We start from the raw sequence: 19,852 nt of genomic DNA on the forward strand, positions 1-19,852 counted from the left end.
ACAAAAGTTTGTTTGATCTGTTTTTTCTTTTAACATAAGCTGTTACCTGCAATCCAAAGGTCATCTTCAGTTCACAGTTCATAGTCTTGAACCGAAATTGATAAAAGAATAAAATAACTGTAATGAAAAATCAGCAAGGGCTCTAATGGTGCATTTACTCCAGCTTTAAGACTACCAATGAGGAGGGATATCACAAAGGGAGAAAGCTGTAACCACCAGAAATGGGATTGCAGCAGCCATTGGGATACCAGAATCGTGAGCCTGAGAGGGTATACCAAAGAGGAAGGTGGAGAGGTGCAAACAACCAGCATGTTTTGCGCAAGAGAGGGTTTACTATCTGAGATTCTGCTTCCTGAAAATGTCCAAGCAGCAGTGTAACTAAAGGCTACTCTTCTCCAGAGAGATAATTTAGCTGAGGCACCATGATGGAGAAGGAACTGAGCCCATTTGGGAATGGTGGACACCTATTGCCTGTCTCATTGCAGGCCACCTGGTGTTGAATTTCTATGGCTTATAATTTTTCCCAGGCTTTTCCGGAGATATCCAAGCATGTGGCTCATTGCTATATCACGATGGTCACATCAGTGCCTTGTTTAAGAGTGCAGATCAATACCTGGAATTTCACAACATTCAAGACAGTGTGGCTAAGGGGGCCTTTGGATTCAGGGCCATTGTTAGATTACCCCAGATGCAGGGAATCATCAACTCCATGCACATGGCCATCAACAGAGAGGTCTTCCACTCCCACAATTTACCACTGATCTGTGGCTACCACAAATGGACCCTTCAGGTCTATGCAAGGTTCCCAGCAAGTTCTGTCATCACCTATATAATCAGCTGTCCCAACTGGCTGATGTTTTCAGGCCCATTCCACACCTTCAAAGATAAATTCTGGGGTCAAGGTCAATCCCACTGAAGTTACAGCCTCCTTATGACTGTGTAAGAATTGTGTTTTTTTGTGTATTTCTAAAAACTGTGGACTGAAATAAGAAAGAAGTGTTTTTAAAGCTTGTATTTAAAAGGCTGCCTGCAGTGTTGAAAGCAAGCAATCTGACACCTAACAGGTGTCATGTAAATAACTGCTTGAACAAGTATAATTACAGTTTGAGTTGCAGATGAGTTGGAGCTGAAGGAGTGTACAAATGCAGCTTTTGCTGGTACTGCAATGTTGATTGGTCCGTGGACTAGTAACTGGTTGTTGATTACAGAGACCTTTCTGCCTATCAACAACTGTGTCATTGGTTCCCAGGTAACTGAACAGCTTTGAGCTGTGGAAAAGTTATAGCGTGAAAGAGAGAGAGAGAGAAAGAGAGAGTTCTTACCAGTTCAGAAGTGGTCTCTTTGTTCTCTGCAGTCAAAATACACTATAAATCTGAAGAAAAACAGTCTATCATTCCTTCAACTGTTGTTGTAACCTGTTGTAACCAGTGAAAACATCTGAAGAAAGACAACTGAAACAATGTTCTGGCCAGTAGAAGAGTCATAAAAATCTTTTCAACAATAGATCCTGGGGACAAAGACTACTGAACTGTCTTTCCAGTCTTTCCCCTCTGTCCATTACCTATTTAATCCTGTCTATTTGTCTGTCTTTATGTTTGTAAATCGGAATTTATATGAGATTTAGAGTTTTAATTAGCAATATTACATGCAAATTGCTTATAACTGTTTACCTGTAGCTAGAGTCTAATCATTTGTAATAAATGGTGATCCTTCTTCAGTAGAGAAACCTTTTCCATGCTTTCTCTGTATCTGAATCTGAAGGCCAAGTAAACTGGAGAAATTTGCATACTACTTTAAAATCTTTAACTTTTGTGACGACTCCAGGAATAGCTGGGCTTTATTTTCAGTGCACTAACCCAATGTGACAGGTACTGTGTAGACCCCCAGCCTAGATGCAGAGGAGTTAGGCAATATATGTAAGTGACCACTGAGCAGGCTGCAGGAGTTCTGAAGATGTAATTTAGATACCTTGATAGATTGCATTGAGACTGTCAGCATATTCCACTGAGATGCGCAAATGTTGTCATGCTCTGCCCGAACTGACACTATAAACAGGAGAAACTTGGAACAATGAAGAAATCTTGGAGTATGATGCCTCCTCTGAGTTTGAGGTTTTTAGAGGATGGTGACCCAGAGCAGTAGGAGTGGGAGTACCCCTTGGGAGTACAGACAAGGCACAATGAGATAAGAACAGAGGGATATCACACAACTCATTAATAATGCTTTGACATGTTTCACATGAGCTTTCTTCACACATAGAAACATGGAAGATAGGAGCAGGAGGAAGGCACATAAATAACTGAAATTAACTAAGCTAAGCTTAATTGTTGATATTTTTCAGTTAATTGAAACCCAAAGCTGATTAAGTTAACACCCTAAGGACAACAGAAAAGTGTTAAGACTTAAAATATTTAAAGATTGAGAAAATATGTTTAAAAAAGGTAATTTCTGACTTGCAGCTGCCAGTAGACTTGCCTCTGCAGCACCCTTATATTTATTTAACCTGAAATAAACACAGAGAATTGCTGGAGAAACTGAGCAGGTCAGGCAGCATCTGTGGAGAGAGAAAAGGAGTTAACATTTCATGTCTAGTATGACTCTCCTTCAGAACTGAAGGAGGTGTTCTGATGAGTTCCCAGACTCAACAAAGAGCATCACTGAAAGCTTACAGGAAATGCAGAGATGTAGGTGGTCTGTGCAAACAAATTGTAACAGGTACAGGACCACATTTGCAGTGTCTCTGGATCGGCAGCATGACAGGAAGATGTAACAGAAGCTTTGAAGATTAGAAGCTCAGTGCAGTGTCCCCTTGGCCGACTTAGAGCCAGAGTCCTCCATACTACTCAGCAGTGACAGAAGGCGTCTGACAGACCAGTCAATGCATCTAGTATCTTGACCATTCGTATGCTGTCTTATTGAGGTCCTCACCTGAAGTCTCTGCAGCACAAGTCATCAGCAATCCTGTCCTCCAATGAGCTGGCAAACAAGCCTTCATTTAGCATAATAAAACAAAGAACTGAAGATATTGGAAATCTGAACCAAAAATAGAAATTGTTGGAGAAACTGAGCAGGTCTGGCAGCATCTATGGAGAGAAAGCAAAGTTAATGTTTTTAATGCTAGAACTGAGGAAGGGTCACTGGACCCAAAACGTTGACTCTACTTTTTCTCCACAGATGTGCCAGACCTGTCGAGTTATTCAGCAATTTCTCTTTTTGTTTAAGCCTATGTTTAGTCCTGACATGACTATAGCCCACTTATGCCTGCAGACTCACTATGTGATATTCTTAACCTTAGTTAATATTAACCTATTGTTAATATTGGAGTTAGTGGCTGTGAGTGTGCAGTCCGGTGTTGAGCTGTTGCTCCCTCTTCTTCCTTCGGCAATTGTGATTGAGCAGGTAGCAATTTTTGTATGTCTCTAAGCAAGACATCAGAAGGAGATGATTGGTGTTGGCATGGGAAGCATGGTCACATTTTCAGCAGCTTGTTCATAATGTTAGGTTATAATGAGGGTGTGCTTGCAGTTAAAAAGGGGGACAAGGCAGGAACATGCCATCATCCTTAAAGTTCTCAACAATGCTGGATGCCATAAGCTCTATTATAGCCAGCCCAATGATGCTGAGGTCTATCTCCTCCATTCGGTGCAGGTGCTGCAGATGTTGTTGTCCCAGTCTACTCTGCTCCATTCTACTGTTTAGCAGCTATTCTTGCCAGAGAGACACCAGAGTGTCAGCAGTTGTCAACAATGTGTTTGGGTAATGTGTCAAATTGCGCAGGAATCTTCACTTCAGGGTGCAACCAATCAGAGAAAAGGCACACCCAGTAAGTTCAATGGAAGGAAACAATAAGGAGCTGCTCTCTAATTATATGCTGGGTCACTCTGGTGCTGCTGATAGGCTGAAAACACAGGAGAGAAGCGACGCATGGTTGGAGGATTGGAAAATGTTAGGTTAATAAGTGGCGTCCTTGCAGGAGTCACCAAGACATGTCTGCTGGAATGTCAGACCGAGTGTCGGGAACCAGCTCCCTTTTTGCCAAACCTGGGAAGGGGTGGGGCCTGTTCTGAGCCCAAGGGGCCAAATTTCAGGAGTTGAGTAAAGAAGAAGGCTATAAGTGGTGTGGAGGGGAGATAGGAAGCTGCAGTATGGTATGGGGAGAGTGTGGACTGCAAAGATAATGGGGGAGATGGGGCTGTGATGGTAATATGAGAGATGGGGTGTGCAATAGTGATAGGGGAGATGGGGATTACAAGCAGATGAAGATGGGAGAAGCAGGTAAGATAGTGAGGCTAAAAGGAGCTGAGGGAAGATAGGGGAAGAGTTGGCCAGAGACAGGGAGGCTACATAGCGGGTGGGGATGATGGAGAGTCTGCAAGGGAGTTAAGGGGAGCAAGACAGGCTGCAGGGGGTCTTGGAAGAAAGGAAGGCCACAGAGAGGTTGGGACAAAGGGGGTGGCTGTAGGTAGCTCATACTGAGTGATATGAGTGGGGTGCATTGAGCAATGTAAAATGTTGGTGATGCAGTGAATAAGAGGGGTCTAATGAAGAAGCATTCAATGACCTTAACCATCCACATAAATCTTTGGACTGCTTACGGAACTGGTGTCCAAGGCCAGAACCTGGAATTGACCTCCTGCTTCCTGCTTTGGCTTCCTGCTGCCACTCTGTTCTCAATTGGTTCTTGAAGACTTCATTGAAATCTTGATGTCTCACATCCAGCACTAATGCCTCCAGTACTGCATCCATGACCCTGAAATCCTGTCTCTTCCCTGATATTCTATTTTCCATCTTTTAAATTATGGCTCAGTATTCATTGTAATTTTCCTTTAAAGGGGACGCACTCCCTTTAAGAAGACTAGCTGCACGATGTGTTCCCAGTACAATGTGTTTAGAAGCAGCCAAGAGCATGACAGACACTCAACCCTATGATTGTAATAATGAGGTGGCAGCATGAAATCTACATGCTGACCACGCCAGCACAACCAGCATGGGCACATTACAGATCCCTGCCCACTGCCCATAAATGAGGCCAGCTAATTTTTAGCCCTTGTTTTTAAATATTATTCATAGAAAGATAATAAATTTGATGCAATGGCAGTGTCATTTAAATGAATGAAATGCTAATGTTGCATTTATTTGCACTGAAAAGGAAACTGAATTTACAACTAATATCATCCATAATTTCTCTAGGATTCTTACAGACATGTCTTGTTATGTCTTGCTAGAGCTAATACAACATTTTTGTGTGTTTCTGCAGGGATTTGTCTTTAAACAGGATTCAAGAATTGCCGCATAATCTTTTTCAGCAACTTAAGGAACTCCTACAATTGTAATTTCATTTTGATTATATTTACACGCTTAGTGTTCACACCTTGCATGCTATAACTTAAAAGTCTGTAATTTCTTATTCATATAAAAATTTTTAATCTTGTACAAGTTGATATTTTTGGCTTGGAATGCATCCATATAAAAATTGAATGGTTATAGTATAAAGACTGCTAGCATAGAGCAGAAATCTGACAATCCTGTAAAGGATAACATAGGGTTGCAGACTCAGTTCATATACCAGCTTCATACTCTTCTCAAAACAGAATAATTGAGCTCAGCACATGCTGTGCTCATCAATACCAAATACTAGCTGAGTTTTAATGAACAGTTAGGAAAAGCAATGCTTCTAATGTTTTAAGGTTCAAAACATATTTAATTTATACTGCACCAAAAAATGACTAATTTTCTTAGGGTTATGGAGATAATGAAGGAAAATAGCATTGAAGAAATCAGCCATGTTTGAGAACTATGGGGCAGGCTAGATTGGCTGAATGACCCACTCCTGTCCCTTGTTCCTAAATCATATTTAACATATATTTAAGAACTTTCCAGGTGGTAGTGGCATTAATTTCAATAATACCAGTTGTATTTTTACTGCAGTGACTCATTGTCATTCTTGGGGAAGTCTAATCAACTGTGAAATAAACACCAATTTCTTAACCAGTGGTGTTTGGATGGTAACTGAGTTTGATTGCGTGCTGAAAGGCCTATTCATTGTTGTAAGTACTTTTGAACTGACATTTACAAATTACAAAAAATGACTGAGCCAGTTTTGTAACCACCCTTCCATGATTGCTGGTAATGGAGAGTAGACTAATAGGCAGGTAGTTGGCAGGTCAAACTTGTCCTTCTTGTGTACGGGACATAACTAAGCAATTTTCACATTGTCCAGTAGATGTCAGTGTTGTAGCTGTACTGGAACAGTCTGACTAGAGGCATAACTAGTTCTGGAATACAAGTCTTCATAATATTGCTAGAATTTTGCCAGGGCAACTCAACTCCTGACCTTATTACAGCCTTGGCTCAAACATGGACAAAAGAGTTGAACTCCAGAGCTGAGACAAGAGTGACTGTCCTTGACATCAAGGCAATAATTGACCTAATATGGCATCTTGGAGCCCTAGCAAAACTGGAATCAAGAGAAAACTCTCCGCTGGTTGAGTTCTACTTAAACAAAGGAAAATAGTTACGATTGTTGGAGGTCAGTCATCTCAGTTCCACAGCGTCACACAGGAATTCCTTAGGGCAGTAACCCGGGATTGATTGCAGCTTCGGTCAGCTATCTGTGTGGAGTTTGCACATTCTCCATTTGTCTGCGGGAGTTTCCTCCAGGTGCTCCAGTTTCCTTCCAGAATCCAAAGATGTGCAGTTAGATAAATTGGCTATGCTAAATCACCCATAGTGTCCAGTGCAGGCTAGGTTGTCTAGCCATGGGAAATGCAGAATTACAGGGGTAGGGTAGTGGGGCTGATCTTGGTGGGATGCTCTTCACAGGGTCAGTGTGGACTGAATGGACTGAATGGCTGGCTTCCACACTGAAGGAATTCTATGATTCTATGAATTACCTTTCCCCCATTATAAGGTCAGAATTGGGATGTTCACTGATGATTGCACCATGTTCAGCACTAATCTCCACTCATTAGATACTAAGCTATTCCATGCCCATATGTAGCAAGATTTGGACAATATGCGACTTGGGCTGATAAGTGGTGAGTAACACTTGCACCACACAAGCACCAGGCCATGACTTCCCTAACAAGAGAATATGACCATTATTCCTGCATGATCAATGGTGTTACTACTACTGAATCTCCACTATCAACATCAGACACTGAACTGAACCAGCCATATAAGTACTTTTGGCTACAACAGCAGACCATAACTTAGGAATTCTGTAGCGAGAAACTCACCTGTCTCCACCATTCTGTTCACCAACTACAAGGCACAAGTCAGAAGTGTGATGGAATATTCTCTACTTTAATGGAAGGTTGCAACTCCAACTGAAGAAGGTCAATACCATCCAGGACAAAGCAGTCAGCTTGACAGATGCCCCATCAACAACCTTCAACATTCATTTGCTTCACCACTGACTATCTACAAGATGCACTGCTACAGCTCACCAGCACTCCATCGATGGTGCTTTCCAAACCCATGACTTCTACCATCTAGAAAGTCAAGGGAAGCAGATGTATAGGTATACTTGCACCTGAAAACTCCCCCCCAAACATGATTTTTAACAACCTTTACTGTTGCTAGGTCATAAACCTGAAACTCCTTCCTAACAGCACTTTGGATGTAGCAGATCAAGAAGGCTGCTCAACACCATCTTCTCCAGGGCAATAAGGATGGGCAATAAATGCTGGCATTGAGACATACTTAGAACCAGAACTGAACTGTAAGGCTCTGAGAACATTCTCTCCTACCCCCACTTATGTGGATAGTTTGAATAGTTTATAAAATGTTGTTGTTTGCCAGCATGGGGACAGACCCACTTCTCTCTGTTATGTCAGGATAATCCCACATCAGAGGGTATCAAATCCCCTCCTGCCTGAGACCCAAGTAATATAGTCTGCCAGGCTATCAGCCTGTCACTGAACTTTACCTGTCAGTCTCAGAATGGAGGCCAGGTGGGAAGTGGCCATGAAACAGCTAATAATTGGATCAATAGTAATACTTAAGGGCCTGAATTGGGGGCAATACACCATGCCTGCTGCAGATACAATTGCTGACATTTAGCAGCTGGCAGAAAGCCACCAGAGATTTTTCAAAACACCCCCACCTGCAAACCTGCTAACAGGAAATAATAAAATTCACCCATTATTTCATTCTGCTGTTGAATTTCCACTTCCACACAGCGGATCTATTCAAGTTCAGGTAGAATTCCAGGAACATTTCCAATCAAGACGAACCAGTTCTCCATTTCAAGCACTGCAGCATTTTGTTTCTGTATCAAAGTAAAGCTATCATATTGATTCATGCATGTACAAACTACTTTTGGGTCTCAAAATGTTGTTGACAGATGTTTCAATGTAACATAAGCATACTCCTTCAAACAATGATTAGATAGTTACATGATTCACAGTTTTAGGCATAAGTTGTTATGAAAGTGTTAAAATATCCCATGAATGCATTAGTATGTGTGAGAGAGATTACTGAAATGTTTGAAAGGCAATTGATGAATGTTTGTTAGAAAATATTGAAAAATGTAGTGTGGCACAGGCACACACACAATCTATTGGCCTTCCTTTGATATTGATCTATTTTAATGGGACAACAAAATCTGTTATAAGTGGTATGATTCAAGTCACAGCTCAGTAAAACGTGGAGGTGGTTCATTCAAGTTAATGAATGTATTTATGTGCATGTCACGCATGTAAAGACCAGTTTTAAAAAATTGAATGGATCGAAAATTATGGGTCAAGTCCAAAAGCTATGACCATAGCCCATAAGAAAAAGAAACAGAAATAGGCCATTCTGTGTGTTGAGCCTGTTTCATCATTCATTAGGATCTTGGCTGATCTGACGCTCTTCACGTTCATTTTCCTTCCCTACTCATCAAAAATTTATCTACCTCAGCCTTAAATATAGACAAGGACTCTCCCACCATAGTTCTCAATGGTAAGGAGTTCCAAAGGTTCTTAATCCTTGTGGAGAAAAATTCCTCCTTATCTCAGTCTTAACTTGGCACTCCTTAATTCTGAGGTTATGCCCTCTGGTCCTAGACTTTCCAATGAGGAAAAGCATTCTCTCCACATTTACTCTGTCAAACCCCTTAAAAATCCTATATGTTTTAATGAGATTGCCTCTCATTCTTCAAAACTTCAGTGAGTAGAGTCACAACCTTTTTAATCTTTGCTCATAAGACCCATCCCACCTTTACTCCATTATTTAGTTTAAAGTCCTATCCATACCCTAGTTGCACAATTCGCCAGGACTCTGGCCCCAGCATGATTCAGCTGAAGCCCATCAGAACAGTTCCCTCCTTTCCCAGTCCCCAGTGTCCCATGAAGTCAAACCCATTTATCTCACACCAATCTTTGAGCCATGCGTTTACCAAAATCTTGTTGACACAGTGCCAATTAATTTGTGGCACAGTGTATAATTTGAAGATTATTACCTTTCTGGTTCTGCTTTCTAATTTAGCCCCTGGCTACTCATATTCCCTCAGCCAAACCTCTTTTCTCTTTCTACCTATATTGTTGGTACCTACGTGAACCATGACAACTGGATCTTTCCTCTCCCACTCCAAGATCCTCTGCATCCCAAGTGAGATATCCTGAACCTGGGCATCAGGCAGCCTTTGGAACTCTCGATCCTGGCCACAGAGAACAGTGTCTTTTCCACTGACTATTCTATCCTTAATTACAAATATATTTCTTTTTTGTCTCTGCTCTTGAATGGCTCCCTGCACCATGACAGTTCGCTCTCATCCACACAGGGCGCAAGAATTTCAAAGCTTTAGACAAGCTCAAGGACTGAGACTCCTTCAGCACTTCCTCCTGGATTCCACTATCTGCCTTGCACACCCTCCTATCCCTGACCACTGACTGAATTTGAGGTAGAAAGAGGTGTGACTGCCTCTTAAAACACAGCATCCAGGGAACTCTTGCCCTGTTTGATGTGAAACAATGTTTGAAGCTCAGACTCCAACTGATCAACCCTGAGCCAGAGTTCCTGAAGCAACCAATATTTGCTACATATGTTGTCACTGTGAACTACAATGGGGTCCATCAATACCATGTCATGCAGGTACAACACATCACCTAGCCCTGCATCTCCATTTTGTTTGCTTAGTCCTTAATTTGTTTTTTTTTTAAATTTCCTACTGTCCTTTTAGTTTTTAATCTTTAAAACATTTTTCCTGTTTACCGGTAATTTAAAAGTACCTTCTAATAGATAGTCAAATTAGCTGCTATTATCAACCAATGAACTTATGGTTTTCCTGTGATGTCACTCTTTGTTTTGCACTAGGCCTCTGATTCTGGGCTTCAATATATTCAGTTTATTGAAAACCTTACAAACTATAAACTAAAAAAAGCGAGCAATAAACACCATTTCTCCTCTGCACCAAATTCCTGTTCTTTTCCAAATATCCCAGAAATATACACTTACTTAAGCTGTGATTAACACAGGATGTGATCTCTCCTTCCTGTTCATGAAAAATTTATTCAGATGCCAGATGAAGATCTGTACCAGGAGTGTGCACGTGCCAAGTGTATCATTTGAACAGCCTGTAGCTAAATTATCACTAAGCTATACACTACCAACTCATTCCCATCTACACTTGACAGTATCAGCTTTTGATTGGGGTAATAAAATCACAGGTGAAGCTGTTGACATTGAAACATTTCCGTACCACAGCCTACAATGACATTCTGTGCACAAAAAAATATAAATTGATAAAAAAAAGAGTATAACTGGTTACCACTGTTGTGATTGCAGGAACATTTCATTCAATATCATGAAGCAAATCCACACAGACCAATTTGATTGCCTGGAGAATCTAAAGTCACTGTAAGTTCTCCCAGGACCTTTACAATGTGGATGTTTTGATATTCAGCTATATATTGTAATTAAAGTTTTTGAGAAGATTTGTGGCTCAGGTTGTGGATAAGGTTGTAGACATGCTTGCCGAGCCGGTGGGTTTGGATGCAAATGTTTCATCACCCTGCTAGATAACATGGTTAGTGTGCCTCTGGTCAAGCATCGTTGTTCTGCCCGTCTTGTTATTTATGTGCCGAGGCATATAAAGCGGGACACAACAACGACGCTTCACCGGAGGCGCACTGACAATGTTACCTAGCAGGATGACGAAACGTTTGCATCCAAACTCACTGGCTCAGCAAGTGTGTCTACAACTTCAAGTATTGCAATTTTTGATTTATTTTTTGTGCAATTTGTCCATAGCAGCTTTAGAATCCCAACAGTGTGGAAGTAAGCCTTTTGGCTCATCAAGTCCAAACCAACTCTCCAAAGAATATCCCACCCAGACTCACCCTCCTACCCTATTTCTGTAACCCTGTATTTCCCATGGCTAATCCACCTAACCTATCCCTGGACACAATGAGCAATTTAGTATGGCCAATCCACCTAACCTGCACATCTTTGGACTGTGTGAGGAAACCGGAGAACCCAGAGGAAGCATACACAGACACAGGGAGAATTTGCAAACTCCATACACGGTTGCCCGAGGCTGGAAATTGAACCTGTGTTCCTGGTGCTGTGAGGCAGCAGTACTGGCCACTGAGCTGCTGTGCCGGCCATATCTCCAGAAACTTCATGGAAATTGTGTAGCGAACTATTTACAGCCAGCATAATGGTGGGTAGCTGACAGAACGTCTGTATAATTTTAGGGCTGCAGTGCTCCATCAAAAACTCACGAGGCACTCTGTCCCACAGTGGCCATACATTCAGTCTAAAAGGCTACTTTGTATTTAATTTCTACTTCATGCAGAGCCACTTTGAAATTTTTGAACCTAGCGCCAGTTTGGGATCAATTTACAGATAAGTTTTCTGAAAAACCACAATATTGAGCGTTTTCATATCCCAATGCTGATAAGAAAAAACTTCAAATCCTATCAATACTAATTGAATAGATATGTCTTGTAAGGATATTGATATTTTCTATTGTTACAGCAGTATGGATGGAATGGATCTTCAGGCTCTACGTAACAGGATATTCCAGCCTCTTACGAATCTATCCCATATGTAAGTGTCATACATATAAATACCAGAGGGAACTTTTAAAATCATGTTCTGTTGCAGCCCATGATTTTGATAGAAGGATGCTAACAAATTGACTTTTCTTTCAGATATTTTAAGAAATTCCAATTCTGTGCTTATGCCCCACATGTTCGTAGCTGCAAACCTAACACTGATGGAATATCATCCTTTGAGAACCTGCTCGCTAATGTTGTCCTCCGAGTTTTCGTTTGGGTGGTTTCAGCTATTACGTGCTTTGGAAACATCTTCGTCGTTTGCATGAGATCTTACGTCAGATCGGAGAACAAGCTTCATGCCTTGTCTATCATGTCTCTTTGCTGTAAGTATACACTTAATGGAGCAAACTTTGATTTTCTCTAGGTATAGTATGTATTTTTAATTGCATCAATCATGGTGTATAGGCACATCCCAGTAATGACTCTGTCTTTGATGCCTTGACGGGAACAGAGTTCAGCACCATTCTACATGATATCATATGTGAAGTCAGCTGTTCAAATATGTAAGGAATCATATTGGCATAATGCACAATTTAACATCTCAACTATGATAGTGCAGCACTCCCTCAGTACCACATTGTAAAGTCAATCTAGACTTTTGTGCTGAATTTTGGAGTAGGATTATGAGCCGACAGAGACTCAGAGAAGTCTTGAGTCTTTCTGAAGAACGGTCCAGGCCTGAAACATCAGCCTTCCTGCTCCTCTGATGCTGCTTGGCCTGCTGTGTTCATCCAGCTCTACACCTTGTTATCTCAGATTCTCCAGCATCTGCAGTTCCTAGTATCTCTGAGACTCAGAGACAACTGCGTTATGGTTGTCTCTCTACTGACACTGCTTATATTGATGTGTTAATTTTTTTTGTAGACCCATCTAATAGGTGTTTGCTTTGTTCTTCCTAGGTGCAGACTGCCTGATGGGAATATACCTTTTACTAATTGGATCATATGACCTTAGATACCGTGGCGAATACAATAGACACGCTCAAATATGGATGAACAGTGTGCAGTGTCGGATAACTGGATCTTTAGCAATGCTTTCAACAGAGGTGTCTGTATTACTTTTGTCTTTCCTGACTTTGGAAAAGTACCTCTGCATTGTTTATCCATTCAGTAATCTGAAGCCAGGAAAATGCAGGACAGTTTCTATTTTGATTTTCATTTGGTTCGTGGGATTTGTCATTGCATTCACTCCTTTGATGAATAACGACTTCTTTAAGAATTACTATGGCAGAAATGGAGTGTGCTTCCCACTGCATTCAGAACACTTGGAGACTTATGGAGCACAGACATATTCAACTGTCATTTTCCTTGGTAAGCTTGATTATTTGTTGTACCTAAATCTATGATATTCAAATAAAGTTCATTTGCAACTTTTTTAATATATTAAACTGAAGCTATAGCTCCACTCATAGCCCAGCAGGTGAAGGCATACCAGCAGAAAGTACCAGCTATTTGTTGAGTTATCTAATCTCTGGAGGGGAGAAGAGAAAGGAAAGTTGGTAGGAATGATGCAGTTGATCTTTGTGATACTTGCCTGTGAAGAAAAAAAACAACTAAGACTTCCAATCTTGATTACTATTGGTTTCTCTGAACCGATGAACCAGGATGTGAGAAGATGATAAGCTTAATTATTATCCCCCACTCCTTAGTCAAGTATCATAATAATATTCAATGTCCAAGTTTACACTAATTAATTGGCCACTTTAGTGAGATATCAAGAGCTTCAAAAATCCACGTAACTGGACCCTAGCAGCAATCAATACTTTCAAGATAGGAGTAAAGAAAAATGGAAAATACAATGATGAAACTGCACCAAAATGTTGTAAATCCCCCAAATTCAAGATTTATTTTGATAACAGCAAAGGTGTTTTACTTACATAGCTTTATGCTTATTTTAATGTTTGCCCCTCCCCATTTTATTTGTTTCTATTCTTTCCATCTTCAGCCCATGTCTTCCTCCTGATCCAAACACCTGGCTAAGGGAACATCAAGTACCCTGTTCCCATTCCATTGCTAATCCTCAACCAGCCATTAGATGTACAAGAACAGAATGGATTGCTTCATCCTCCAGTTTTACCCCCATGATAATGAACTCTGCTTTACCAACAGCGCAGCTGAGAATTGAGATCCTACCATATGGGGAAATCAGATGGTTAAATCCTTATTGCAACCCATATGGTGCGTCATTATTTCTCTTGTATGTCACATAATTTAAGCCACCTGGAGTCCATTTCTCCACAAATGTGAAACTAAAATATAATTATCATGCATTGGTATGTTGACTTGACAAATTTCACAAAGAATTGTGTGATGTTCCGTATGATTCCTCCATTGACGTTTAACATCGGCAGCAGCAAAGAATCACCTCTGCAGGGTATATATGACAGATAACACAGATATGTTCTGAAAATACAAAGGCTATTTGATGATCGGAACATTCAGTTTATTTTTGATAATGACAGACCATTATAATAATTCACCAGATCATTGGCAGATGGAAGTAGCACAACATTTAGTGCAATGTTGTCTCTAGGTAGAAGTTACTGAATAACACATCTCATTTACTTCTTTGTGCTGCAGTTGAGACTTTTCAAGTATTTTTGTTATATAAATAACCCAACAGATTTTACCAATTAATATGAGAAACACAAGTTTTAATGTATTAATAAACACAGGAAAACTCACATTTTTATGTCAATTTATGGGAGCTGACTATCATTTTGGTCTTGTACAAGATTTCATCACACTGCTTGAAGGAAAACAGGCAAGTTCTCAATTTATCCTGGCCACTAGATATCACGCAAACAGGAAAAGATAGCTAGTAATTTATTTAAATAATGTTTAAGAAATGTGTGTACAAGTGGGATGCTGTGATTGCCTGCACATCAGCAATGAGTACACCTCAAAAGCAAAGCAGCGGCTGTAAAGCGTATCTGAAAGGCATTATATTAATGCACATTCTCAATCTTTTTCTAGACTTTTTGGAAAAAGTGATCAATACCATCTGGAATCAATTACCAATCCATTGTAAAATTCTGGGACATTTGTAAAGTTATCAGAGAAACTTCATCCTGCTCTCAGCAGGCATGAATTTCCCAAGGCCTTAGTCGGGATGAAATAGACAATATTCTCTGTCTTGTCCTTAAACTCCTGCAGATATGCTGTTTTCAAAGTGTGAATCTCTTGTTTAATTGGATGACACCCAAGTACTGAATCCGTGTTTAGAAAAGGCATTGCAGAGCTTTTGGAGGACATACAAGGTTCTGTGTGTGCCTTTAAGGTTCCAGTTTGACTTCTAGAGCTCATGTGTGTTCTTCTGTTGCAAAGAGCACTAGGGCTATTTGGTTTAGAAATTAGCACACATGTAGTTAACACACAGTGGAGGTATATGTTCCAGGATTTGTCTTGCTTCTAGCCAAGCTGTTTAGTGCAGGTGCTCCAACACTGACATCACCCTGACAATGCAGATAATTGACAGATGTGTTCTGTACACAAAAGCAGGATAAATCCAACACAGCCATTTACCACTCCATCAGTCCACTCTCAATCAACAATAAAGTGATGGTAGGGGTCACCTACTGGGAACAGCTACTTGAGGGTAAATCCACAGCAGAACAGTGGGTGGTGTTCAACAAAGTACTGGGACCCAATATGTTCCCTTTAGGTTGAAATGTAGAAGCGGCAAACCCGGAGAATCATGGATTCTAGGAATATTCAGGACTGGCTAAAAAGGAAAAAGACAAATATCAAGTACAACAGGAACAAAACAACAGAGGCCGTAAAGGAGTATAGAAAGTGCGGGGGAGGGGGGAGCTCGACAAAACAATTAAGAGAGCAAAGAGGGGGCATGAGAAAAATGCTGGCCAGCAAGATTAGGGAGAATTCCATTATATTCTATAAGTATGTCAAAGAGAAGGGAAAGAGTAGAGCCCATTTGAGCCCAAGAGGAAGTCTGTGCGTGAAGGCAGAGGACATTGGTGGAGTGTTAAATGAGTCTTTACTTGGGAGGAGAAGGATGCAAATACAGAATCAGGGAAGATGGAGTGTAAAATTTTTGAGCAGGTTGACACAAGAAGCGAGGAAATATGAAGGTTTCGGTGGATTTAAAAGTGGAAAAACTCATTTTGCTCACCCATAAAGAATACAGATAGTAGGACCAGTGGCAAGTTGAAACCCTTAGATTGTTGTTAATTGAGCACTTAAGGGACTTAATTGGTGATGGTTGGGAAGATCAACCATGGATCTTTCACCCAGAAATTAATTGCTGAGATGACGGGTGTCAGATTTCCTGATTCCAATCTATTCAGTTATTTGCCCTGCCCTCCATCTTCCCCATCACTGCTAAAGATGGAAAATTCCACCTAATCTGTGAGGTATAGGTTCTTTATTATGAACATGCTCATTAAAGTGTGAGAAAATTCTGCAGCTATAATTCCATTGCCAAGGCAGAGCAAGGACCACATTTGTACGTTTAGCTCCTTCCAGGCTTGTTCTGGTGAGTATCAGAATGTATAGTTAAAATTTGAAGCTTGAAAAGGCAATTATGAAACAACTTAAATGGCAGCAATTAACATATTATTAAATTATATACACGTTTATGTAATGTTTGTTTTCACAGGTGTAAACCTTGTCGCTTTTATAGTAATAGTATTTTCCTATGGAAGTATGTTCTACAATATTCATCAAACCAGTACAATGGCAACAAAAATCAGCAAACACATTAAAAAGGAAGTGACCATTGCCAAACGCTTCTTCTTCATCGTCCTCACAGATGCACTTTGCTGGATCCCTATTTTTATACTAAAAATTCTGTCTGTACATAAAGTAAAAATACCAGGTAGGTCATCTAATATTCCCTACTTAAACACCAAGTTTGTTTTTCAGTTGCCTGTAGGCTTTATAAGTGCCTGCAAAATGTTGTGTCTTGGGTCTTGTGTTAGCCAGTAAAAGGAAGAAGATAATTTACCGTAAAGTTTGGCACTAATGTTGATCAAATAGAATAAGCAACAAATTCACAGCATTGCCTTCTTTTTTCAAAAGTTATAAAATTCCATAATAACAAAAAAATCTTCCTTCCAGTCACGTACAATAAACGTCAAAATATCTCTTCATTTTCTCCTAAACATTTCTGCTTGAACAAAATACACCATTATTCAATTTTTTCTTAATATTTCTATTGCATTGAATTTCTAGTGCGTAATTTTAAAATTGTCTGAAACAAAACAGAGTTCTAAAACTTTCAATTTCTTGTCTAACTCCTACAGGAATGACTCTGAGGTTTTAAATTGTCTCTTAAATTCAAAGTGAAATGAGGTTATGAAGAAGCTCATGTGACTCGGTACTAATCTTACCCAATGACAAGCCTACATGACCCCCTTGGCCTAGCTCACCTGTAGATGGGAGTGGGGGAAGCAGGTTGAGTGCTGTTGAAATGCCATGTGCCAGGCTTAAGACCTGAACACACAGGGAGAGGTAGACGTTTCAGCTAGTGCAGATTTATTTTTTCAGAGTCTCTGGGGTCAGGTGATTAGTGTCCAACAGCTACAGCCTTTTTCTTTCAGTGAGTTTTTACTTGCATCAGCTAAGAATCTTCCTCTGATTCCCATTGACTTCTCTTTTAATAGAGTTTCTTAATTTCAAATTCAGTCAAATGCTACTTTGGTGTCAAGGGCAATTATTCTCACCTAATCTCCCAATTTCAGTTCCATTGTTCAGTGCTTGGACCAAGACTGTTAGCAAGTCAGGAGCTGAGTGGTTCAGGTGGATTTCCTTCCCTAGAGGATATTATTGAATCAGATGTTTCTGAAAACAATCCAATAGTTTTATGGTCAACTTTACTGGGACTACAGTAAGGATTCAGATTGTATCACAACTTAGCTTTAAAAATGTTATTGCATAGTCTGCCATTACACAATACGTATTGTTAGCCATTAACAGTCTCCATTAACAGCTAATCACTCTCCCAGCCAATCATTACCCATTCCTTTGTCTGTCTAGCAGGCCAGGCAGCATCACAGGAGCAGGAAAGTTGACGTTTTGAGTCGGGACCATTTAGAAATGGGGAGGGGGAAGGGAGCTCAGAAATAATTAGAGGAGGGTTGGTGCTGGGGAAAGTAGTGGGATGGTGATAGGTGAATGCAGGTAGGGAGTGGTGGGGATTGGTCAGTGAGGTGGGAGGGCGGATAGATGGGAGAGAAGATGGACAGATTGTGTCAGGTCAAGGAGACGGGAATGAGAGGGATGAGGCCGAGGGTGGGGAGATTTTGAAACTGGCAAAATCCACATATAGGCCATTGGGCTGTAGACTCCCAAGACGGAATATGAGTTGCTGCTCCTCCAGTTTGCGGGTGGCGTCATTGTGACACTGGAGGAGGCCCAGGATGGACATGTCATCCAGGGAGTGGGAGGGGGAGTTGAAATGGTTTGTGATGGGAAGGTGTTGACATTTGTCGCAAACAGAGCGCAGGTGTATTACCACACAGTCTCCAAGCCTCTGCTTGGTCTCCACGATGTAGAGGAGGCCACATCGGGAGAAGCAGATGCAGTAGACCACATTGACGGATGTGCAGGTGAACCCCTGTCTGATGTGGAAGGTTTGTTTTGTGCTTTGAGTGGAGGTGAGGGGAGAGGTGTAGGGGGAGGTGTAGCACTTCCTGCGGTTGCAGGGAAAGGTGCCGGGAGTTAGTGGGGTTAGTGGGGATTGTGGAGCGGTCAAGGGAGTCGTGGAGAGAGGGGCAGGAGCAGGCAGAGACAATGTCGGCTGGGACAGTCAGGTTTGTGGATTTTGGGAAGGAGATCGAAATGGGCGCTGCAGGGTTGGGGAACAATGAGGTTGGAGCCTGCAGGTGGGCGGTCACCTGAGGTAATGAGGTTGTGAATGGTTTGAGGGATGATGTTTTGGTGGTCGGGGTGGAGTCATGATCAAGGGGGCGGCAGGAGGAGGAGTCAGAGAATTGGCACATGGCCTTGGCGATGTAAAGGTCAGTGCACCATACCACGATTGCATCTCCCTTATCTGTGGGTTGGAGCGGAGGGCTACACGTTCCGTGGGGGAGAGGTTGGAATGAGTGAAATGGGTGGAAAGGTTGAGGCAATCGCTGTCACGAGGGCAGTTGGAGATGAAGAGGTCAGGGAGGGTAGGAGGACTTGGGGTGGTGTCCAGGAGGATGGGGTGTGTTGGAGGCAGGAGAAGGGGTCTGTAGAGGGTGGGTTAGATTCGTGATTAAAGAAATAGGCACAGACGCGGAGGCAGCGGAAGAAGTGCTCGACATTCAAATGTGGCAGAAAAAGTGTTCGTCATCCAAGCATGACCAACCTTCCCTCTTATCCCCGCCTCCTTGACCTGTCAAAACCTGTCCATCTTCTCTTCCACCTATCTGGCCGTCCCACTTCACTGACCAATCCCCACCACTCCCGACCTGCACTCATCTATCACCATCCCACCTACCTTCCCCAGCCCCACCTCTCCTCTCTGCATTTATTTCTGAGCTCCCTTCCCCTCCCCATTTCTGAAGAAGAGTGCCGACCGGAAATGTCAACTTTCCTACTCCTCTGATGCTGTCTTGCCTGCTGTGTTCCCCCAGCTCCACACTGTGTTATCTCTGACTCCAGCTTCTGCAGTTCTGACTATCTCTTTGTCTGTCCAACTGTCTTCTCTCTCTTTGGGCTGTATCCTCACCTATCATTTACTCCTTACACCCTTCCCCCACCCTATCTTCTGCATATAAACCAACATTTTCCTAGCTACTGTCAGTTCAGAGGAAAGGTCACAGGACCCGAAACATTGACTCTGATTTCTCTTCACAG

General features: G+C 41.5%; 1 protein-coding gene across 1 annotated transcript in view; it reads left to right on the forward strand.

The window, feature by feature from the left end:
- The window catches only part of rxfp1 (relaxin family peptide receptor 1), a 121,092-nt gene that overhangs the window by 96,532 nt on the left and 4,708 nt on the right, over positions 1 to 19,852 (forward strand). The window contains exons 12-17 of the mRNA XM_048599362.1: positions 5,258 to 5,329; positions 10,771 to 10,842; positions 11,965 to 12,036; positions 12,141 to 12,370; positions 12,947 to 13,357; positions 16,665 to 16,883. Coding sequence (XP_048455319.1) covers positions 5,258 to 5,329; positions 10,771 to 10,842; positions 11,965 to 12,036; positions 12,141 to 12,370; positions 12,947 to 13,357; positions 16,665 to 16,883 — 1,076 coding nt within the window. The remainder of the gene's footprint in view (positions 1 to 5,257; positions 5,330 to 10,770; positions 10,843 to 11,964; positions 12,037 to 12,140; positions 12,371 to 12,946; positions 13,358 to 16,664; positions 16,884 to 19,852) is intronic.

The sequence above is a fragment of the Rhincodon typus genome, chromosome 1 (assembly GCF_021869965.1).
Source record: "Rhincodon typus isolate 14 chromosome 1, sRhiTyp1.1, whole genome shotgun sequence".
NCBI classification, from domain to species: domain Eukaryota; kingdom Metazoa; phylum Chordata; class Chondrichthyes; order Orectolobiformes; family Rhincodontidae; genus Rhincodon; species Rhincodon typus.